General features: G+C 37.3%; 1 protein-coding gene across 1 annotated transcript in view; it reads right to left on the bottom strand.

Moving 5' to 3' along the window:
• LOC146003487 (uncharacterized) overlaps positions 1 to 26,315 on the bottom strand; it is a 328,072-nt gene that overhangs the window by 277,354 nt on the left and 24,403 nt on the right. The window contains exon 2 of the mRNA XM_083141777.1: positions 22,828 to 22,980. Within this exon, the coding sequence (XP_082997903.1) occupies positions 22,828 to 22,980 (153 nt within the window). The remainder of the gene's footprint in view (positions 1 to 22,827; positions 22,981 to 26,315) is intronic.

Genomic DNA, 26,315 nt, shown 5'->3' with positions numbered 1-26,315 from the left:
ATTACCTGCCAATATTAAAAACAAAAGAGCCGTGGTTAATATAGAAAATAATGATGAGAAATGCTTTTTGTGGTTTATTTTAGCTGCTTTGTTTCCAGTTTTAAGGCATCCTGAGAGAATAAGTTGTTATAAACAACATGAAAATGATTTTGATGATGCAATGAAGGGCTTAGAATATGCAATGTCTGTTCAGAATATTGATAAATTTGAAAAAAAAGCCAGGGATATCAATGGTAAACAATTATCTATTAATGTATTTATTTGTTCTACTGGCCGTGGCAATTGCTTGATAGCACCTCTCAGAATCAGTACACTTGATGATGATTCTGCTGTTCCGATTGATCTGCTCTTAATTGAAGGAGATGGCACATATCATTAAACTCTGATACACAGTCTTGAAGCTTTAGTCAGAAAACAACAACGCAAATCCAATACAATATTCAAGTTGTGCAGAAGATGTTTGACTGTATTTGATGGTCAAAAAATAATAAATGGGGTTCGGGAAGTGAATGCAGAAATTGCTAAACACAAGTTAATTGAGCATCTGAAATACTGTGGCAATCATAAACCTGTTCATATGGTGATGCCAATGCCAAGTGAAAATGCCAAATTCAAAAAGTTTGAAGCCTTGTTGGAACACCCAGCATATATAGTCTGTGATTTTGAATCAAATCTCAAACCTCTTGCATTCTGTAGCCCAGTCCCTGAGGAATCTTCAATTACATCATATCAATTACATGAACCTTCTAGTTTTTATTATGTGATTGTACAGGATGGTGTTGTTACTAAAAAAGAATTATACTTGGGACCAGATGCCATCAAAGAATTTGCACATAGAATAGAAAATGAGTGCCGTGACATAGCATCTAATGTCTTATTAAAATCAAAACCCATGTTGCCTTTAACAGAGAAACAGATTGAAGATTTCAACAATGCAGAAAAATGCCCGGTATGTGATTCTGAATTTTCAAATACAAATATCAAGGTGAAACACCATTCTCATACAGATGGTAAATTCTTAATGGCCCTGTGTAATAGCTGTAATATTAAGATCCAGAGACCAAAATTTGTCCCTATATTTTGTCATGGTGCATCCAATTATGATTTCCATCATCTGATCAGGTACGAGGGGTTTGACAAGCAGAATTTAAAGATTTTAGCATAAAATGATGAGAAATATATTGCTATTAGCAAAATAATTAAAGTTAATGGTGTTCCTATTCACTTAAGATTTCTTGATTCCTACAGAATTCTGTCCGCCAGCCTGGCTACACTGGCCACTCAATTATCTGATGATCAATTCAAAATCACATGTGCTTTGTTTCCAAATCAGGACCTGAAATTAATTAGGCGGAAGGGTGTATATCCATATGATTATGTTACAGGTTTTTCTAAATTTGATGAGTGTTCTCTGCCACCAAAACAACAGTTTTACAGCAAAATCAGAGGATCTGGAATCACTGATGATGATTATCACCATGCCCAGTTGATGTGGAACAATTTAAAATGCCAGACATTTGGTGATTATCACATGGCTTATTTAAAACTTGATGTCACTCTCTTAGCTGATATACTTCAGGCATTCAGAAAATCTTCTATGCAAAATTATAAACTGGATCCAATGTATTTTTACAGTGCACCAGGCTTAGCATGGTCTGCAATGTTTTTAAACACTAAAATGCAATTGGATCTAATCCAGGATCAGGATATGTATCTGTTTATGGAAGAATGTATAAGAGGAGGCATGGTGCAATGCTCTCAGAGATATGCCAGAGCTAATAACAAATATATTCCTGATTATGATCCAGCACTGCCATCAAATTATATACTGTATGTAGATGATAATAGCCTCTATGGTTACGCTATGATGGATAAACTGCCATATGCAGGGCTTGAGTGGGTTGAAGATTTCAATATTAAAGATCTTCAGGATTTTGATGACAGTAATTATGGCCTATTCTTAGAGGTTGATCTGACAATTCCAGATGATTTACACAACAAATTATCTGATCTGCCCCCAATTCCTGAGGTTGAGTTCTCACCTGGCTCTAAACAGAAGAAATTGATGATGACTCTGGAGCCAAAACAGGGCTATGTTATATATTACAAGAACCTCCAGTTCGTAATGAATCATGGTGTTCAAGTGACCAAAGTTGGAAAAGTTTTGAGGTTCAGGCACTCAAGATGGTTGAAGCCATATATTGATACAAACACAGAGCTTCGAACATCTGCAAAAAGCCAATTTGATAAGGCCTTGTTTAAATTGATGGTCAATTCTGTGTATGGCAAAACCATTGAAAATGTCAGAAAACATACTGATGTTAAAATAATTACTGACCCCAGCCTGAGCAAAAAATTGATTGCAAAGCCTAATTTCAATTATAGAAGAATTTATGATGAAAATATGGCACTCTTCAACATGGAAAAAACAAAGATTAAGTTTGATAAGCCTATTTATGTAGGGGCTGTGATATTGGAATTGGCCAAATTACATACAACAACACTTTTTGCTCACACACTATGCTAAACATTATCTGCCAAGGGAAAGTAAGCTATCCTTGCTCTCCCCCCCCCCCGTTTTGGCCCCCTTGTCCTCTCTTTTGTAACCAAATCGCTGCTACTGCTATCTGTTGAATTTCTGAGAACCTCCAAAAAAATTTAAGAAGGGTTCAGACTGCTACAACTCTACCAAGAAGAGGCAAACCCTGTGACTGTCTTCAAATTTTCAACACAACTGAAGGAAGCATGGACGATGCAGTCAGCTGCTTGCCGTGTAATCCTCCCCCTGCGTTGCTAAAATTTGCGAGGTTCAACACATTGTCATCACCTTTATTTGGTGCCTAGTGAAGGGAAATCCCGTATAAAGCGAAAGCTGAAACGGGAGCAGAAAACATGTTCGCCTGCAGTTACTGCGAGGGAAGAAACAAATGACTGTCTGCTTTAGTTCTCGTGTTGGCGAGGTCTTTCCCTTCTGGGTACACCTATACGCTTCTCAAAGAAACCCACAGCTTCCAGGACCGAGCTTGTGAGTCGTACACTCAACACACTAAGACACAGGGGCAGCCTTGCTATCGCAGATAACCTAACGGTACAAGTAAGTAACGTCGGCATACACAAGTTTCACCCTTGAAATGTTTAGATGCATTTGCACTCACCACTACGTCTTACGGCGTAAACTCTATCTTTGAAATATGTGGAGTAAGGAACGTTTGCACGCTGCTGCAAACGGCTTGTAGCTGTAGCAGAGTTTTCTCCTCAAGGGTTCCTTGGTCGATCCTTCTCGAGTCCCACTTGTTTTGTTCATTTGCTCCTTAGCTTCTTGTTACAGTGTGTAGGCATTAGTAACAGAAATGCCGATATATCGAAAACCGGCATTTTTGCGTATCAATAGTGGGTCGGTTTGCAATATTATTTCTCTTCAAGCATCTCCGCAGTTATCATTGACACTCTCAGGGGTGCCCACAGGGGGGGGGGGATTATGGCGCAGGCTGCACCATTGAGATTTTTCCTTCAAATAATGTAAAATTCAACATTTAGATATTTTTCCAAAGTACAGGGAGGTTATTGCAGCATGACACCGCAACAGCGTCGGCCGCTTGCCGGCCCAGTCATGCAACAGGTGCCGGCAAATTGCGTAACAGATAGCCCGTTACACAAACCGCTTGTTTTGTAATGTTTCCACTTTTCACAATTATAGTTACAATTACAACTTAAATAAGCACTACCTTGCCGCAAGGATGCTGGAAAAGGTGTCCTCTAAAATACAAATATTTCTGGCACTTTATTTCTGCCCATATCACTTCTGACAGCAATGACTCATCCAACATAAAGGATTCAATTTTTCATTCTTGTCTTGCCTTCGAATAAACAAAACCGTGACTCTTATTTTGCAGATAACACAAGATTAATCCTTTTGAACACTAGAGTCAGTGGCGTGCCCAAGATTATCGAGAGGGGAGGTTACGTATACATTATTATGCAAAACGAAAGCGCAGATAAGTGTGCCCCCAACAAAAAACTGGTAATAAAATTGTGCAGGGGACAGCATATATATTTTGCCACCTGGTGTAAATGGTGAATCATATTCTTTGTTGGGGATGCTGTACAATTCAAGAATTACTGTATGTTTAGGATTTTCAATTATGCCTGTTATTTCTTTTTCTGCCTGACCCCCAGACACGATTGCATTCAACAGGAAATGTAGCAGGGTGGTTGGGCATGGGGGGTAGAACTGGGCTCTCCTTTCGATGCGCTAAACTTAGCGAATCTCTTTCTTATTTCTAGCTGTTCCATGGTGTCACTTGACTCATTTTGCTCAAATTTGCGAATATTTTGACTTATTTTTTACGTCTCTAAAATATTTTAAAAGCAATATTTTTATTATTTAGCATTGTCATCGTGTTTTAGCATGTGTTTGTGTTTATCTTGTGTAGTAGTTGTGATGTGCTTGTATGTGGGTTTGTCTTGTGTAGTAGCTGTGCTGTCAAGTGTGGTTGTGTTTATCTTGTGTAGTAGTTATGCTGTCTAATGTGTTTCTATTTGTCCTGTGTAGTATCGGTGGTGTGTATGTATGTGTCTTGTGTTGTAGTTGTGCTGTCTAGTATGTTTGTGTAGTAGTTGTGCTGTCTAGTATGTTTGTTTTGCATAGTAGTTGTGCTGTCTAATTTGTTTGTGTTTGTCTTGTGTAGTAGTTGTGGTGTGTTTGTGTTTATATTGTGTTATAGTTGTGATGTGTTTGTGTGTGTCTTGTGTAGTAGTTGTGCTGTCTAATGTATTTGTGTTTGTCTTCTGTAGTACTTCCTCCATTCATATTGGGGGTTAGGCGTAGAGCTGACAACTCTGCACTGTAAAAAGCCATGTCAAGAATCAGCTATATAAGGCCATGGATGTTCCCAAGGTAAAATATTCCGGAGGTAAAATAGTCCCCCGTTCGGATCTCCGGGTGGGGACTACTTTGGGAGGTCCCTGGACTAAGGATAAGATCTACGTTAGGAATAAGGATATTAAATTAGGCACCTGGAATGTTTTGAGCCTTTACCGGCCTGGGGCATTTCAGTGTACAGTTAATGAGATACTTAAGTATAAATTAGATGTAGTAGCTGTCCAGGAAGTTAGGTTGCAAGGAGAAGGGAATTGTAAAACTAAAAATTATACTTTTTTCTATGGTGGTACTGAAAATCATAATTTTGGAACAGGCTTTTTCATAAATAATAGAATTATCTCGGCTCTTAAAACAGTAGAATTTATTAATGATAGGATATCATATGCAGTTTTACAGGGTAGGTGGTGTAAAATTATTTTAATAAACATACATGCACCAACGGAAGATAAAGATGATAATACTAAAGATGATTTTTATACAGAGTTAGAACAGGTCTTTGATAAATTTCCTCAGTATGATATGAAAATTCTGTTAGGTGACTGTAATGCACAGATTGGTAAAGAAGAGACATTTAAACCCACGATTGGTAAAGAAAGTCTTCATGAATTAAGTAATGATAATGGTATAAGATTGATTACTTTTGCAACCTCAAAGAATTTAATTGTGAAAAGTACCACTTTTAAACATAAAGATATCCATAAATATACCTGGTCTTCTCCAGATGGTAAAACTCATAATCAGATAGATCATATTCTCATTGATAAGAGAAGGCATACTAGTATAATTGACGTTCGTACACATAGAGGTGCTGACTGTGCCAGTGACCATTATTTAGTAATTGCTAAATTAAGAGAAAGACTCTCAGTGATAAATCATAAACAACAAAATCTAAAAGTTCTAAAATTTGATACAGGAAAGTTTACTGATGAAAGAATTAAGAAAGATTACCAAATTAAACTGTCAAATAGATTTGATGTTTTGCAGGATTTAAATGATGATGAAAATATAAATGAAACAGACGTAAATAAGAATTGGGAGCACATACGTAATGCAATAGAATCAGCAGCTAAAGAAAGTATAGGATACCATAAACCGAGAAAAAGTAAGCCATGGTTTGATAATGAATGTCATAATCTAATAGAAATAAGAAATCAGGCTAGACTTAGGTGGTTAAATAACTCTGATGATACAAATCTAAACAATTATAATAGAATAAAGCGAGAAGTTAACCGCACGTTTAGAAGTAAAAAAAGAGATTACTTGAAAAGCAAAATTAACGAAATTGAAACAAACAGCAAAAATAAAAATATCAGAGATTTATATAAAGGTGTAAATGAGTTTAGAAAGGGGTGGCAACCTAAAGTAAACTTGATAAATGATAAAGACGGTGATTTTCTTTCTGACCCAAGCGATATTCTAAATAGATGGAAGAACTACTTTAATGACCTTTTAAATGTCCATGTAGGAGATAAATCAGAAGTGAATGAAGTACACACAGCAGAACCTTTAGTTCCAGAACCTAACTTGACTGAAGTTAAAGATGCTATTAAAAGGCTAAAGAATAACAAAGCACCTGGCATTGATTTAATACCAGCTGAGTTAATTAAATATGGTGGAAATTCATTAATATGTCAAATTCATAAATTAATTTGTTTAATATGGAATAAAGAAGAAATCCCTCAACAGTGGAAAGAATCCATAATTGTTCCTGTGTTTAAAAAAGGTGATAAAATGAACTGCAATAATTACCGTGGAATTTCTCTACTCTCAACAACATATAAAATATTATCTAACATTCTTTTAACAAGACTAACCCCATATGCTAATGAAATTATAGGTGATTATCAATGTGGATTTAAACGCAACAGATCAACTACAGATCAAATTTTTCACATCAGACAGACACTTGAAAAAAAGTGGGAATATAATCAAAATGTCCATCAGCTATTCTTTGATTTCAAAAAAGCATATGATTCGGTCAAAAGAGATAAATTATATAATATATTAGTAGAATTTGGAATACCTAAGAAGCTTGTAAGTATGATAAAAATATGCACCAGTGAAACAGAAAGTAAAATTCGTGTGGGTATTAATATGTCTGACAAATTTACAATTCATGATGGGTTAAAACAAGGAGATGCATTATCTCCATTGCTCTTTAATTTTGCCTTAGAATATGCTGTTAGGAAGGTAAACGAAACTAAAGAAGGACTAAAATTAAATGGTGTGACTCATTTGTTAGCATATGCAGATGATGTAGACTTACTGGGGGATGATGTGAATACAATTAAGAATAATGCTAAAATATTTTTCAAAACTGCTAAAGAGATAGGTTTGGAAGTTAACAAAGAGAAAATTAAATATATGCTTACAGGCCGAAACCAAGTGTTAGGTAATAATCAAAATCTAATTATTGATAACAACTCGTTTGAAACAGTTTCCAAATTAAAATACTTAGGAGTAATATTAACAAATGAAAATTATATTAAAGAGGAAATAAAAAGTAGGCTTAATTCAGGAAATGCATGTTACTTCTCTCTTCATAAACTTTTGTCTTCTCGTTTAATATCTAAGAAACTAAAAGTTAAAATATACAAAACAGTAATTTTGCCTGTAGTATTATATGGGTGTGAAACTTGGTCCCTTACATTGAAAGAGGAACATAAATTGAGAGTATTGGAAAATAGGATCCTTAGGAAAATATTTGGACCTAAAAGGGATGAGGAGACAGGTGAGTGGAGAAGGTTACATAATTTAGAACTACATAATTTGTATTCATGTCCAGATATTATTAGAATAATTAAATCAAGAAGACTTAGGTGGGCAGGCCATGTGGCACGAATGGGAGAGGAAAGAGGAGTTCACAGGATTCTTGTTGGGAAACCTGATGGTAAGAGACCTGTAGGAAGGCCAAGACGAAGATGGAGGGACAACGTCGAGATGGACCTAAGGGAAATCGGTAGGGATGGAAAAGAGTATATAGATCTTGCTCAAGATAGGGACAGATGGAAGGCCTGTGTTGCTGCAGCCATGAACCTTCGGGTTTAAGGAGGCTAGAGAGTTAGTTAGTTCAAATTACATATGTTAAAATTGTATTATAATGTGTTGAAGCCTTTTTATAAGGATCGTGTAAAACTGATGTACATGTACACAGATAGTTTTATTCTTGATATTCAGACAGAAGATGTTTATCAAGATATGTCACAGCCTGAATTGCTTGAATATTTTGATAGCAGTGAACATACAAGGATTCAACCCCACAACAAAAAGATGCCTGGCAAGTTAAAAGATGAGACACTTGGTGATGTTATTGTGGCATTTGCTGGGTTAAGGGCCAAGATGTACAGCTTTGAAACATGTAGTGGTGCTGTTGCCAAAAAGGCCAAGGGCATTGGCAGAGTAACTGTAGACCTAGAGCTTGAATTTAAAGATTATGAAGATTGTCTCAAATCCCAGAATTTAATCAGAACATCAGAATGCAGAATTCAGAGTGTGGATCACTTATTGACTACAAATATTGTAAGAAAAGTGGCTCTGGACCCACATGATGATAAGAGATGTATTTTGTCATGTGGCATACATACTCTACCATGGGGTCATTGTGATTTGAAAAGTGGGAATCAATGCCCAATCACACAGCATGATTTGAAATAAATAAACATGCCTATGAACTTATTTGGGTTCAAAAAACAGGCTATTATGGAGCTGCCAACACCATCACCCTCTTCTGATATAATATCTAAACTAAGTGCTTTGTTAATTATTCATCTGAACAGCATACTTACAGATGTTGATGATGAAACAGGTAAAACATTGTACATGTTTAACAATAATTTAAATCATTACCAATTACCTGTAGGTGGTCAATTACAATTTATTACAACCCCTGAGGGTGATGTCAAAATTTCAGTAGGGAAAAATATTTACAGGATAAAGCACTCAAACATGGTTTCTGGCACTGTATATACTGTTTCTGCTGGTGACTGCTTATATATTGAGGTCCCTGGATCCTATGACAAGCTTATACCTTTTTTTATAGAATTAAGAATTAGATATTCAATAATAAATAACCACTAAAACAAAAATGCCTAATGATATATTTGGCCATACAAGACATGAAGATCACAGTGATGAGATTCTGATGCTTGATGTCAGAGTCAAGAAATTAAGAAGTGATTTACAAGCTTTACAAACCACACTCAATGCCAGTCTTCAATTAGAAATTACAAATTTACAATCACAATGCATGGACCCTCTTCTTAAAATTGACTCAGAACTTAAATTAATGCTTCAGAAATATACTGATTTGGCCACATTGGATAATTTTCAAATTTTAGAAGAAGCTGTAGCAGCTCTTCAAGCCAAATTTAAGACCCAGGCCACCAACTCTGAGCAATTGAAACAACAATTAGAAGAGCAGATTATTAATGTCCAGACACAGCTCCAAACAATTGTCAAAAGCATAAAATCACAAGAAGATTTTGATCTAGTGATTTCCACTCTAAAGGAACAGATTCAGTCACTCCAGATACCTAATCTGGACCCTCTGAACAATGCCATAGCCGAGGTTAAAGAAAAAATTGAGACACTTGAAAATTTTATGAACAACTTGCCATCTTCTGATGCTTTGAGTGCAATAACTCGGAGTGTTGCCAACATTAAGCTGCAACTTGAAACATATGAAGATTTTGGAAAAAATCAAAGTACCATAACCCATCTTGAGGGTACAATAGCAGCAGTGCAAAGTGATTTGACAAATGTACAAGAAACTCTAAAATCCCGCCTGCCCGGTATTGTAGATACCCTTTTTAGTGTCCAGCAACAGATCACAAAACTTGAAAACCTCAACACTGAATCTGAGCTATCTCATTTTCAACACTTGATTGATGATATCCAAACAAAGCTTGAAATTTTACAACAATCAACACCCTCTCAGGCAGATATAGCCCTGCTCCAAGATTCTATGCAAAGTGTGGCTGATGCTTCTGAATTAAACAATGTGAAATTGGCTCATTAATCTTTGCAAAATACTGTATCAAATCTGCCTACATCACAGGAATTTAAAAATATTAAGAGAGCTGTGAATCGCATATTGAAATCAGAAGATATCAAGAATATCCAGACAGAGATCAAACAACTTACTCAGACAGTGGCCACTCTACCAACTAATCAACATATTAATGAACTGCATGCCCTGCTTGAGGATATCAGAAGACAAGTCCATAATCTTACTGCTCAAAATTCAAAATTGGCAGTTGTTGAAAATTTACAGCAAATTGTAGCTAATATCAAGCAACAGTTAGGGACCATGGAATCCAATCAAGCAAATGCTTTGTCTGTTTTTGCCACCCAGCTACAAGAAATTGTGCAACAATACAAGAAACTTGTTGTGGACATAAAGATCAAGCCAGGCCATGATGATGTTGTTAGGACTATCAACGAGCACCTTGAATCTGTAACAAGTAGATTGCTTACAGCAGAAAAAGAAATAACTGGCATAATTGAAAATCCTAAACATACAGTAATTCTTGAATTGTACAGTATCCCCAACAAAGAATATGATTCACCATTTACACCAGGTGGCAAAATATATATGCTGTCCCCTGCAGAATTTTATTACCAGTTTTTTGTTGGGGGCACACTTAGACCAATCAAGATCAAATATTGGCTTCAACCACAGGCACACCACTACCCTACCTTATCAATAACAAATGCTGATAACAAAGCAAAAATCACCAGTGTAGAGTTAGAGTATTTTACAGACCCCAATACATTAGAAACAGCCTATGCTGAAGATGATGGATCTCTGGAATTTAAAATACATATAGGAGACAAACTGTATTTAGAAAATCCTGTAGTATCAGCTGCTGAACACCCTATAGTTGCAATATTCTTGTTTACATATTATGTCTAGACAAATTATTGTTGATGAATTACACAGACAAGCCAGACATAATTATAAGAGATTGCCAGTAGTCACAAAGGGCATAGATGATTTATGGCAGTGCGACTTGATTGAGATGGCAAGTGGACAGCTGAAAAACTTAGACAAAATAAACAAGGGCTACTAGTATCTACTCACTGTCATAGATACATTTTCAAAATTTGCCTGGGCTGTGCCACTCAAATCCAAGACTGGAAAATGTGTTACAGAAGCCTTCAGGACAATCATCACTCAGAGTGGAAGATCACCGCGCTATTTGCAAACAGATAATGGCAAAGAAGTTTATAATTCTGTGTTCCAACAATTTATTAAAAGCCAGGCAATACAACATTACTCGAGTTACAGTGATCTCAAGGCCTCAATTGTAGAGAGATTCAACAAAACCCTAAAAAATCATATATATAAACAATTTACACTTCAAGGTAATTATAAATGGATTAATATTCTTCCAGAACTTCTACATAAATATAACAACTCGGTCCATTCCACAATCAACATGAAACCCTCTGAAGTAACTTCATCTGATGAGCAAAAATTTATTAGCACTGTTTATTATCCTAGATACCAGCCAACAACAAGAAAAGCCAAATACAAGATGGGTGATCAAGTAAGAATCAGTAAATATAAGCACTTATTCAAAAAAGGTTTTACAAGAAACTGGAGCACTGAATTATTTACAGTGGTTCAAGTTAAACCTGGGACCCTTAACACATATATAATAAAAGATCACCGAGGAGAAATTCTCAAAGGCAGGTTTTATGAAGAAGAGCTCAGCAAAACTAAACAGCCTGACACATATCTCATAGAAAAAATCATCCGCAGAAAAGGCAACAAGTTACTTGTCAAATGGCTAGGACTCCCAGAACACAGCTGGATCGATGCAAACAAAGTGATAATATGAACACCTGGGATGTTATAAAGAGGCTGCCAGAACCTGAACAGCAGAATAAGAGAAATGGAAAATTGCTGCCTGATAATATTAGATGTCTTATTGTTGGGCCATCGGCTTGTGGTAAAACTACACTAATGGTTGATAATTTTTTATTGGCACCCAACTGGTTAGACTGGAAAAACAGGCACTTGTATGTCTTTTCTAAGAGCTTGGAACAATTAAAATATCAACATCTGATGAAGCTATATGATGGATTGGATATAGCCACTTTTGAACCAGATGTTATGCCACTCCATGAATGTCTCGATAATTCTGTTGTTGTGTTTGATGACATTATACTGGATAATCAAAACAAGGTTAGAAATTTCTTTACACAGGGCCGGCACAAAAACATTGATTGCTTCTACCTGGCACAGACTTCTTCTAAAATTCCGAAGCAGCTGATCCGAGACAACAGCAATTTTATATGTGTGTTTCATCAAGATCATACCAACCTCAAACACATACATGATGAATATGTAGGTGGGGACTTGAGCTACAATGATTTTTCCAAGATTTGCAGTAGGTGCTGGAACCAGAACAGTTATGGGTTTGTCACAATTGATATGACAAGAAAACCCAATAGTGGTAAATATTGAAATAAAATCAACAATTTTCTAGACATTGAAACATAAATAAATAACCATGAAAAGGCCAATCATTGATGATATTAAATTAAGAGATTATCTTGTAAAAAGATTTAAGGGATGGAAATCAGAGAACCGAGGTTTTTATGAGCAACACAAGCGCACAGAACAGCCTATTATTGATGCTATTGGTGAATTAGGTAAAAATATCAAAACTGTTACAGAGCAAAATCAAAATTTGATCACAGAGCTTGTACCTGTAACTGCAAGGAACATATTAGATTATCCATTCACCCCACTTTCTAGTATTCATACACCTAGTCCTGTTGGTCCTCGAAGAATTGAAGCTACTCAGGATCCTATTGAATTGGGTCTTCTTGCTCAAAAATATTTAAGCACACCTAAAGACAACAAAGATGAGGTTTTTGGCTTATATGCTGACACAGAGCGTGATGGTAGCATCATACATAGAATTGGCAATTTCAGAGTAACATTTATGGGAGATGATCTGATTGTATATTCAGAATCTCATCTTGGAGAAAAGGTGCTTTTGTTAAGTATCCTGGAACACCTGGATTGTGGGAACTGATGACTAGGAAGAGACCTGGCAGCTATACAGATCAAGATTATGAGTATTACAAAGAAATATTAATAAAATCAGATGCTCTATACCAGAACAATGATCCCACACAAAAAAGAGTCAAGTCTAGCAGTGGAGCACAATACAACAATTTAATCAAGCCCATATGGTCTCAGATCAAGACAGGTAGTGGAATCAAACAATACAACACCCTGCCTAAAGAATTTGTGTGGGTTGATGATGTCAGGAAACTTGTAGATAGGTTGCTGGTAATAGCTGGGGAGGAAAATGCTGGCAACCACAATTTTTACAATGAAAAGGTTGGAATTATGGACATGATAAGCACCAAATTGTCTAATTTTATAGTGAATGACACTAAGGGGATTGGATATCTTATAGAAATTATTAATACTCTACCACCTAAATTTTGGAATATTTCTGAGGGTCGGGGGCTGGTTAATGATATTATAAACAAGCTGCCATTTGAACTACACATTCCAGGCTATCAGTATTGTGGTCCAGGCACAAAATTGGACCATAGATTAAACAGAGGGGACCCTGGTGTTAATCCCCTAGATGCTGCTTGTAGAGACGATGACATAGAATACAACACACATTCTGATCTTGACAAGAGACATGTTGCAGACACGAAATTAGAAGAGGCTGCATTTGGTAGATTTGTAAGCAAAGATGCTTCTTTAAGTGAAAAAATAGCAGCATTTGGGACCACCATAGCTATGAATACCAAACAAAAATTGGGGTGGGGGTTGTGAATATATATATAATAAACCTACAATGAAGGCCAAGGGTGTTATGTATCAAATACCATATGCAGGTCTCAAATCTCTTGGGCCTATTAATAATCTTCTAACCAAAAAGCAGCGCAAGAAAAAAAATTCTTGTCTTGCCAAGGGCCATGGTATCAAATTGTTACTTAGCACCCCCCAATTAAAAAAATTACAGCAATCTAGAAAAAATCACATGTGGGGGGATTTATATTTACTATCCCTGCTATCTTAGCTGCTCTCGGGGCTGTTGGGAGCTTGGCTGGGGGATCAGCCGCCATAGCAAAAACAGTAATAGATGCCAAAAAGAATAAGGCAGAATTAGATGAGCAGAGGCGCCATAACCTGGCCATGGAGAAACAAGGCAAAGGTGTTAAGAAAGCCATAAATAAGTTTAAAAAAAACAAGAGCCGCTTACAAACCAAGATATTGAAGCTTTAATCAAGCCACTGGGCATAAAAAATTTTAGAGGTGTGTACATGTCTGATTCTTTACCAGAACAACCACTCAACAAAGAGTGTGGCATTGTTAATTTGGATAAGTACAAAAATCAGGGCACTCACTGGATCTGCTATCTTAAATATTTAAAAGATGAGGCATTTGTGTTTGATTCATTTGGAGGTGTTCCACCTGAAAATTTAGTAAAATATCTAAAATCAACTAATCTTTATTACAATAATGCCCGTGTTCAAAATTTCAAAGATGTTAATTGTGGACATTTGTGTTTATCTGTTCTTAGATATATGTCTCAAATAAATAAACCATCAATTGAAAATTTTCAAAAAGCCCTGTGGTATTTAAAACATCATGGGGGTATTCCATCTCACCAGCCAAAATTCAATATTGAAACTCAAATTACATGATGATATAGTGTATCCCAAAACAATAGCTCTCAGAGCATTTTATGGCATGTACTTGATCCCTAATATTACACACCACAACAACACAATTGCAGTTGGGGATCAAAAAATTGTCATCACTCCAGGGCAGTATAATCTGTCCACTTTAAATGCTCAGTTACCCAGAGGTATAGTATTAACTCAAAATTCTGTCACTCACAGAGTAGAGATTGCATCTGCTACAGAAACAGTGGATCTGGGTACTATAGGAGAGCTGTTAGGATTTGAGAACAACACAAAACTTGAACCAGCTATTAAACACACTGCTATTAATATACCTAAATTCTTAGCCATAGAGACTCTAAATATTCACTGTAATGTAGCCGAGGGTATGATCACCAAATCAAATGGCATAGGCACTCACAAACAAACTGGCATCATTGCAACATTCAAACCTAACTCTGAATTTATGGAGCCCATCATCTACAATCCATCCCCAACATTATATTTTCCTGTGTGTCATAATAGAATAGATAATATTGAATTGATGGTCACTAATGAAAAAGAAGAATTAGTTGATTTTGCTGGAGCCACAACAACTGCTATCATAGAGATTAATATTTAAATAAAAATACATACAAGAAAAAAATGGAAAATATTGAGAGTTATGAGCTACAATCATTCCCCCCAAACAGGAGGACATTTGCAAATTTAAATCAACCCAACACAGAGATTGAGGTTGATCTTGATGTAGGGGATGGCTTTATACTCCCCCACAGAGCAGATCTATACATCAAATTTGATGTTGTAAAGCTCGATGGTACAGATTATCCTGCAAATTCAAATATAAGATTGGTAGATAATTTGGTGCCACATCTGTTCTCTGAAATTGAGATCAGAAAACATGGTGTTGTTATAAACAGAGTAGATTATCCGGGTATTACCTCCACAGCTTTGGCCACACTAAAATTATCCAAAACCGAGGCTTCTTACTACAAAATAGGTGGATTTGAGGCTGGTGATAAAATTATATCTAAAAGCCACACAGTATTGTTCCCCAAGCGCCTGTTGCCAGGATTCTTCTCAGATTACAAAGATATTATGTGGAAGGGTGGTTTAAGAATCACATTTAGAAGAGCTGCCAATGATAATAATGCTTTGATGAGGTACAGTGCATTAAACTCTACAGGGGAAGCTCTGCCTAATACCCTACCTGATGAGGGCAAGTGCCTTATTCAGACTATGGAGCTAAGAATGCCAGTTGTTGAATATGAGGCCAGTTATGCTCTTAAATACAAAGCAGATATTCTAAAAAATCCACAGATTCCTTTACAATTTTATACATATCAATGTGTACAGAAGCCTGCATCTGGTACCTATTATGAGTTTGATGCTACAAATTCATTCTCCAGTATACAATATGACATGCCGGATTTTGTGGTGGTACTGTTTCAGACTGGAAGACACAATAATCAGGAAAAAAATTCAAGTAAATTTGATAACTGCAACATCAAGAACATATATCTTAAAAATGGCAGAAATGAGGTATTTCCTAGAGAAAATTATAATTTAGACATGTCCAAGGATGATTTCCTCAATTATATGAAGCATTTACAGCATACAAAAGGGTCACTACTGGCAATACTGACATGTATTACACACCAGATGAATTCAAAGCACAGAGACCCATGTTTGTCATCAACACTTCAAAAAGAATACAAGTTGTGGTTAATGACAGGACAAACATTAAAATTATCTGTGAATTCCATGATACACTCCCCGATGACACCGTATGTAGTGTTATTCTCATAGGTGAAAAATCATATGTTTATGATGTAAGAAATGAGAGAGTCACAGAGCAATTCTAGAGGGCCGACTCAAACACAGAAGCCTCTTGATTACAAGGCAATAATACCAACACTTTGCCGTCAGGGAGGCCCACACACTCTACCAGGTTTGAAACCTGGGGGCCTCTTGATTATAAAACATATAAGCCATGGAACTATGTCTACAGCACTTCTGCTTTTTGCAGGAAAGCTCAAATACAGCACTTCTGCTTTTTGCAGGAAAGCTCAAATACAGCACTTGTGCTTTTTGCAGGAAAGCTCAAACACTCTACCAGGTTTGAAACCTGGGGGGCCTCTTGATTATAAAACATATAAGCCATGGAACTATGTCTACAGCACTTCTGCTTTTTGCAGGAAAGCTCAAATACAGCACTTCTGCTTTTTGGAGGAAAGCTCAAATACAGCACTTCTGCTTTTTGCAGGAAAGCTCAAATACAGCACTTCTGCTTTTTGCAGGAAAGCTCAAACACAGAAATATGCAATGAATATTCTGTAAGTTACACACTCGGGTATATATTATCACAACAAGAAAAAACCTGAATTGGATTCGAGCTTGCATGACAGCATACAAGAGGCCAATATTCTCTTTACTAAGAATTTCCCTTGGAGTTAATGACATGATGGATGGCATGCAATTTTCCCTGAAAGGTCACGTGTAGATTATATCTCTTGCGTGCCGGCATATAAAATCTCCCAGGCATGCATGATTTATTGCTGGCCGGGACATGGAACTGATGAAAAGATTAGAAAAAACATGAAACAGCCTGCCCTTGTCCTATTGTATTGATCTGTAAGTTGTAGCACATGAGAATATAAGTATTTTTGACTTAATTTCAAGTGTAGCCAAAACAATATCAAGGGGGCATATTTTTGACAAGCTTATGGACAACAAACTAAGAGATTCAGCCTTTGTACACATGGGGGAATCAATCTGAGGGGGGGCTCATCTTTTCTACACTAGAATTCAAGATTCCTGGGATTTTGACAGAAAAACACACTGTAAACAATAAGATCATATGGGAACTTGGCATAGTTTTAAGTGTAGGCAAATCTGTCTGTTGAGGCTTCTTCTTTTCTACACTAGAATTCAGAATTCTTGGGATTAAAAGCATATCACACTTGAAGAATTGGGGCATATGCCCCTCTTGACATTGTTTTAAGTGTAGCCAAATCGGGTTGTTCAATCAAATAACCTCTTCTTTTCTACGCTATAAGTTGGGTTTATAATATTGTATTTTATACTACTAACTAATGTAATTGTCATGAAGTGATGCATAAGTAGCTGTAAATTCGGAAACTAAGATGACATTTTCAGAACTTTAGTAAAAAGAGTATTGTAAATTTGTGAATTGGTTCATTATGTCAAGTGAACTCTTTCATTATCCTGACGAGTGTATATTAAAAGCAGGACATAAATCTTATATATTATATATAAAAAAATGTTATCTTCATTTTTTTTACCAGGAGAAGGGGAGAGATTGAGACTGTCCTATTCTCAAATTGTCATATTCAAAGTTAATATTATTTATGTTATTGATGTTGTTTTAACTTATGCATGTTTGTTTTATATATATATTGTTGTAATCATCTTATCACGCTGTATAAAATACAAGAAATCAAATTGCTGTAACCATAGCAACGAGAAATAATAAGTACTAAAATGGTGATGGAAGTAGTGAGATTTTCTGCGCCTGTATTGTATTTATTTTAATTATAACGGTTATCGTTAATTACGCAATTTTATTTGCATTGATAATTGTTCTGCAAGTTTAAGCGCAGCGACGGTTATCATTTTCACAAATTACGAGTATAATAAGTTTAATATTTAAACACGAAGATCCACGAGCCACCTCGGAGGCCGAGTGTGTTGAGTGATGATCTCGATGCCAAAAGCTTCCGTAGATGGCAGGCCTTCTTTGCATTAGGATTTATTTTCGAATTTATGTCGTCTCTCGTACTTCTAAAGCATTATTGCGTGTTTAATTTTCAAAATGAAATATTCCTGAAATAACGTAATCAGACTTTGTAATTTTTTTTTGCAAATTTTAAGACATTGTAACACACATGTTCCTCCCTCAACTTTTAAAAATGGTCATCCCATTATGAAGCTATGCAAAAAAAAATGATCATCTATAGAGGAACCACAGGCAAAAAATCCTGCGCAGACCCGCGACTCCCGTGCACCGACTCCCGCATGCTTCCTTATGGCCCGAGCTGAACGGAAGAAGGGAAAGCTGCGCAGACACGTTTCGGCGAAGGTTTTTTTCCTTGTGGTCGCTCTATAACTCGTCGTGATTAGCTAAAAGTAGAAGAAAAATTACGTGAAATAAGAATACCAAAAACGTGCATATATGTGACGCCTAGATTCAGTACCAACGAATTTCCAATGAACATATTTCAAGCAGAAACAATTTAATAGTTCAAAAATTGAAATCATATTTTTTTAGCACAAAATTGATGTACAAAAGTATAGAGTTTTCCAATAAGAACGATGTGATTTTTACAATGAAATAAAATAAAAACTATTTCAGATACAATCAACATTTTATATTATTTTGAAGCATAGTTTATTACATTATGTTTTGAATCATTTAAGTGTCCTCCTCGACGTCGTGCACACGAGTGAATTCGATAAACCCAATTTTCGATGACTTTCTGCAATAACTAGGGCCTAATGTCACGAACACAGCGTTCGATATTCAATCTCAATGCATCAAGGGCTCGTAGTCTATTTGCATAGACTGTAGATTTCAAATAACCCCACAACAAGCAATCTAAAGGAGTTAAATCACAACTTCTTGGAGGCCAACTAACAGTTGCATTTCTTGAAATTATCCTCTCACCAAACTGTTCTTGCAATACGTCTATAGTGGCATTAGCAGTGTGACATGGGGCACCATCTTGTTGGAACCACATGTTCTCCAAATCAATTTCATCTAAATTTGACCACAAAAAATTTGCTAACATCAATCGGTACCACTCACCAATCACTGTAACTGCATCTCCTTCCTCGTTTTGGAAAAATAATGGTCCGATGATGCCAACATGCCATAAACAACACCATACAGTGACCTTGTGCGGATGCAAGGGCTTCTCGTCAATCTCTTGTGGATTCTTTTCACACCGAAAACGACAAATTTGTTTGTTAACATATCCACTTAACCAGAAATGAGCTTCATCTGAGAAAATATACGCCTTCATGGCGTGGTGCTATGCACAGGGGAACACTTTACCTTTTTTTACCTGAGAAAATAATTTTTTGCCAAATATTATGATTCGTTTCAAGTTCAATAGAACGTCTATTTTCATAAATATTTTGGATAATAACCAAACATTCTTGAAGCATGTATTTAGCCATGATGAATTGTCACAGTATACTAAACACAAATGACAACTAGTGACAGTTATAACGTTTGAAGCATATTTGCCAGTTCATTTCAAAATCATATCATTTTTATTGGAAAACCCTTTACAAGCAAATTGTGAAAAAGTAGTCTTATAGTGTATTACAGTAGTGTAGAGAAATAGGTGAAGGGCATTTATGTGTAAAACTAGGTGTATATATATGTCCACAGATAGGCAAAGGAACGAGATCTACAATTTGAAGTGGGATCGGAAGTATGTGTATCGAAACTTCGTAACCCTTGGTTACAAGGCGACTACATTACCCGTTACGAAGTTACGGGAGGGAGACAAACATTTCGAGAATTTTTGATCGCGTTTTGGTTGGTTCTCCGGCGCAAGGCCGTAAGGTACAAGCGACCTTGCATCCCTCTCCAACAGAAAAAGGAGGCGTTGACGCCGTTGTGTGCCTTTAAACTAACATCTACCTGTACCATCGCTTGGTAGTTCTCTTATTTGCAGATGATAGCAGCCCTAAGCAAGGATGAAGCAGGTTTAAACAAGAAATGGAATTCGAGAAGTCCCCCACATGGAATATACGAGACAGTTGCGTGTGTAAAGGAGAGGCTGGGAGCTGCTGCGGTTGTGTTGACCCTTCATGAATTCACTTCCCTTGCACGTGTTCAATAGTAGAGTCCTCTCGAGCCATTACTTGCGCAGAGGACTTGTTCGCTTTCTCCAGAGATCCCTGGCAGAGAGTATAGAGTTTGAATGGTCTGCAAAATACCCTTTATATTCAGTATTCTTCCTAAATCGAATGGTATGTGGTTGGTCCTTTGATGAACAAAATGCACTAAGTGACGATCCAACACACGACTGCTCTACTCTCTCTCTCTCTCTCTCTCTCTCTCTCTCTCTCTCTCTCTCTCTCTCTCTCTCTCCCTCCTTCTCTCTCTCTCACTGTAGCACTGTCGCAATCCTCCAGCAGAGACAGCCAATCCTAGAACTTTCAGATGGAGCTTCGTGCTTTGGTTCTCTGGTGCTAGGCCCGTCCCTCTCCAATTGAAATAGAGGCCCCCACAGACAGTATAGACGTTGACGTCGTTCTGGGGATTCGAACAGACATCTACCTGTACCAACACAAAAAGCAAGATCTCTTCGACAACTGGAGGATTTTCGGATCGAGGGGATAACATTCGGCTTTGCGAAGAATTCTCCTTTCCTCAAAATAAGATGTAGTTACAGGGTGAACTAATTTTAGAATTAATATGAAAAAGTTCCGTTTGAAATACAATTGTATGAGTGGGAAAGAAAGATATGTGCACTAACAACTCAGATTTTAGTGGATTCCCAATGTAAAACTACGCCAAACTGAAATAAATTTACACGATTTTGGAAATTAATTTTCATGAAGGATATAATCATGTATGCAAGAAATCCACCCTGTTTGTTAAAGATGGAAATTTTTACTTAACAAAGCGCTGAACTCGTAATATTTTTTTATATAAGTAAATAAATGTGGCATGCCATCACATACTGTATGAGCACCCACTGCTCAATAAACTAATCCACTCCACGAAGAAAAACAAAAAATGCGCCAATCCTTTTCATTGTTGCTTCTTCATATGCTTTGATGCAATGATTTCAATCACAAAATTAACGGCAATAAAATGCATTCCTCCCCAACACCTGGTTTTTCCATGCCACTATTCGTAGCATTTGGAGTCGGTTCTGCACACGCTTTCGTGCTCGAGTTGTGTGTTATTTTATGTTCGTTATGTTCCGCTTAAGAACAGAAACAAAAACATAAAACAGAAAATAAACGGAAGTAACTATATCAGAACCTTGATTGATGAGAGCGAAGCTGAACGCCCAAGATATGTGGTAAATTTACAAATCTCTGCAAAACACATTCTTATAAATATTGGGTCAATTTTAATGGGTGTCGTTATTGAAAATTTGTTTTTCTGAATAGTATCACCCCTTTGCGTTCTTTGACGGAATGGAAAGAAACGCCGAAATTATATTCATATTAGCTATACGATAGCCAAATATAATCACTTGGCTCATGAAATGTCTCTTCCCAAACCCTTATGTTGCTTCACGTGACTTGCAAACTATTAATTTCTGATTGTGGTAACTTATTTTTCTCTCTCGAAATTGGCATTATGGAAAATGTTTATTCTAGACTTCAGCGTTAGAAATTTCTCTACTGCATAAATGTGTAATTAAGAGTGTTACCAATACGGGAAACCTATCGAATCCAGTTCAGATAAACTTCATAACTTTGGAATTAGAAATGAACAAAACTTGAACTGCGTGACGTTTCAAACCGGCTGCATGTTAGATTGCTCCCGTGAGTGTAAGAAGAACGCTGTACAAAATATCATGATAATATACTTTGTAGCGAAGTTCGCCCATCGCCGTAGAGTTAGGCAACACACATAACACCATGTGGACTAGTGAGCATTTCAGGATCTGTTACTTTCTTGCCGATGACTGTTCTAATGCGGCCACTTACCATCTGCTTTCGGGGAGGGTTTCGCGCACTCTAGGGAATGAAGAAAGGGAGACAATTCATTATAAACGATCGGCACGGCACGGCACGGCTCAGCACAGCACCCTTCCAATTAAATCAAACACCGGAACCCGTTACGAGCACCCGGCTAGGTGCCGCACCCTTCGGTCTAGATTGGCACATGATCGGAACGGTTGGAGTGCCTCTCTGATAATTAAAACCGATTGTGAGCGTTCGTTCCGAACGGCCAGCTACATTCCTTAAACGGTCAGTAAAACTGGACCACGCTGCGCAGCCACTACCATAGCCTACACTTCTTTTCGGACGAGTTTTACCATTGCAGCTGTGGGCTGGTTCCGTACCGTGCTGACACTAAATAGTTTGTGTCCTGCCTAGGTGAAGACGCAACTATAACGACGTGAAGAATCTAAATTTCCATGTGTGCGAATTCTTACATTCATTTGTATAGGACAACGAGTGATTCAGTGTCTGAGCAACTCTCACTTTAGGTTGTAAACAAAAGTATAGTCTCTACTTTGCACATATGGTGATTTTAAGAAGCGTCTACTTACGACACTCCCACTCGTCGCTTCCATCGGGGCAGTCGTCTCTTCCATCGCAGCTTCTTCTCTGCTCGATGCAGAGGGAGCTGTCGTTGCAGCAGAAGCAGTTGGGCGGACACACGTCGTCACTGCAGTCGGAGTTCAAGGTACTCGCCAGAGCCCCTAGAAGGAAAAAAGAGGGAAGCAGTCAGTGGCGAAGCTCCTATGAGGCTTTTGAGGCTTAGCCTACCCAAAAAAATGTTGAAATTAAAATGTTCTTATACCCTGTAACAATCAAAGTTCGTTAAAACGAATTAAACTATGTAATCCGAACGTTTGGTTCCGCCGATCCTTCCAGATATCTCGTCAGTCAGGCCAGAAAGAGAGAGCGCGTTCGGGCCGAACAGTGAGGCTTTTGACGAAAAGCCTCGCGTTTAAAAGGCAGCTACAGCGTGAGCTCTGTGTACTGGGAGGGGAGGGGAAGGGGAAGGTACCGCCGATTCGCTGGGTAAAAGCGGCTAGCCTCAGAACCAAACCTGTTGTGCTTCTTCTCGTGCAAAGTGCGTCCGTCGTTCACGCGCTGCATTGTTGAATGTTAATTTACTTCAAGTGCATCCACGCGTGTGTTTGTGTGTGTGTCACATAGTGTATTTATGTTATAAAAATATAATACTGTGAAATTGTGTTGGAAACTCTAAGATGATTTGCAGTAAAATAAATGTAAGTGGACAAGACTTCGTGACTCTCAGATGCTTAACCTACGAAATATTGGACACACTGACTGTGCAACTGGAAATACACTTTGGAGATCTTGATAAGATAAAATTTGTTGAATTGGTAGACCAAAATAGCTTTGGGGAATATAAACTACATTTTCCTGTGATGAAATTAATTAACCTTCTGTCCACATATCCATTTTTCAACAAAGAACGATTACAAAATGATTTAAAGAATATCTATGCTGATGAAGAAAAGCATTTACCTCCTGCAGACCTTCTAAAATTCATAGTTAGCAATGATCTTCAAACAATCTACAAAGAAGTAACACAACTTATCAAGTTGGTCTTGACATTCCCAGCTTCCTCCGAAAGAAGTATGAGCACCCTCAAGAGAGCAAAAAAAATATCTCCGTAAGTCAATGAAAAATAAAAGATAAAGTTCTCTCAGTACAATAGCCATTGAAAAAAAAACTGGTTAAAGAACTTTCTATTGATCAAGGCTTCAAGGAAAGAGTAATTGATACTTTTGCGACCAACAAGAATCGACGCATGAACCTGCTGTATAAAAAAAATATAAGCAGATTTTTCAGCCTACCCAGTATTTACGCCTTAGCTTCGCCACTGGAAGCAGTTAAGACAAATAGCAGTGTATATAACAAGTTGCAGTTGCATACACTGCTCAAGCGTAGTTGCGTCGTTGTGGCCTGTGATCAAGGGGTCCCTGGTCCTATACCCGGTCGCTCGACTCCGTTGTAAACTGTAGTTTCTGTCCCGATTAGCCCATCCCAGCATAAAAGTGGACTTAAACATTGACGTTGACTTATTATGCGCTACGTGCTTCAGTATACTAATCTGAAACTAACAAATGGATATTTCAATGTTTACAGATGCTTATCAAATTGCTCAATCAATTCGTTTTGCCAATACATAAATGGATAAGCTCGTCTAGAATATTTGGTACTTTATAGGTCTCTCAGTATCCAGATTTCTGTTTCCTTGTGGGGAAATAGTCCTTGTCGCCAAAACTTGTAGCAAAGCAGCCAAAAAAGGTCACCATTTCCAGAGGTGCACGCTTAAGCTGCATGTGCCTTTAAATTAAGGACTTGTTGAAACACTTTTGGCGAAAATAGTTTTCCAGCCAATTGGTATGTTGCTAACGACGTATCCAACTATTTCAGGTGATATCTGAGATAGCTGCACCATCCAGACTGTCATGTTGTTGCCCAAATGATTTCCCCTCTCTTTCTTGGGAAGAACATGACGAGCCACTGTGCAAGATGACGTCATGCAGTGACGTGTTTCTCAATCCCTGGATAAATTGTATAATTTTGACTCATCATTGCCTAATTTTAGTTAGTATTCCAGCTATCTTATAGACGTTAGTGACAAGGACATTGACTACCCACCATGAGGTTATAAACCTTCAAGTCAAGTAAGTAAATAGTAAAATAATATATGGCTTGTCGTACTATTGTGTCTGCAACTTCTAGAACTTCCTTGGAAAATATTATTTTAATATTAAGGACAAAATTGCGGCATTAAATATATAGACTTTTAACATAAAGTTCATCGGATATCTTCGTAAATAAAATTGTTAGGCATTTAAAAAACTTAATGTTGTAATAGTTATTACAATAATTTTCAGAATGTGGCTTATGATATTGTTGCAGCGACACTTTCAGTTGGTTTATTATAAGAGGGCAAGAACATGACAAGCCACAAAATCGCGAGTATTATTTTAGAAAAGAATTCAATTTGAAAATATATTTTCGTTTGAGAATACCAAGGATTACATTCATTCAATCAGGTGGCGCCGCCAACGTCTTCGAGCAGAGATAACCAAGATAACAATGTAAGCATGAAGGGTCACATTAACTTGCACTGAACCCAGGCCATCAAACACTTTTTGTAGACAGCAATGTCAGAATAATATCACCGTTATTTGGAGAATTACACGTTCCCACTCTTCCATGACCTAACTTAATAAGCATGAAGATTACCCTCCCTTCATAACAACTACATCTCAACATTTTCTTTGTGAATAGAAACGGTGGATTGTGAGAAATTACTCGAATTGGAAGTGCGTGTATTGATTACGTCTCAAGTCTAAGAGGGTTTAGCTTTAGGGGGATCGAACATACGCTATGATAGCCTTTGGCCACTCGCTTGCTAAGCGAGAGGAACGTTGTAAGAGAATGGGGGTAGCTCTGAAGAGCTACGTCTACACTCAAACTGCAAGGGGGCTAGCCCCGTGAAATTTGAACACACGGATATTTATTTTAAAACACTACCTTAGACTGAACAGGCGGCGTGATGAAAGACATGAGGAATGTTCGTTTACCTGTAGTTCTGCTGCAATCTCTTCTCCGCTGGTCTTCGTTGCGATGTGTAATAAAGCGGACGAGGGAGCAACTCCGGACTCCAAACTCTGTACTTTCGTAGACCGATATTCTAAAGGATAAACTTTAACTTCCCGATCGTTCGTTCACTCCTTTTTCTAAACTGATGACAACTGTGGAGCTCTCTGCGATAACTGGATTCAACGTAAACTGAGAGCAACTAGAAACGGAGTTCTTTTGTAACTACGTCATCTGACGGAAAACGGAAGACAACTAAGGAAGAGATTTTCTCTCGCGACCCATTTAAATGAAATTCGAATTATTATCGGCCGTTAAGACGGTTCACTCGATCGAGTCCTTTGGCAACGGCGAATCTGAGAAAAAAAAGCTGATTTTCATACTGTGTCGGCCTAATTCAATGTCAGCGGTTGTTTTCCAACTTCGCTGAAGGTCGTTGTCG

The sequence above is a fragment of the Lepisma saccharinum genome, chromosome 20 (genome assembly GCF_977018435.1).
Source record: "Lepisma saccharinum chromosome 20, izLepSacc3.1, whole genome shotgun sequence".
NCBI lineage: Eukaryota > Metazoa > Arthropoda > Insecta > Zygentoma > Lepismatidae > Lepisma > Lepisma saccharinum.
This window is presented reverse-complemented; position numbering and strand designations above follow the sequence as displayed.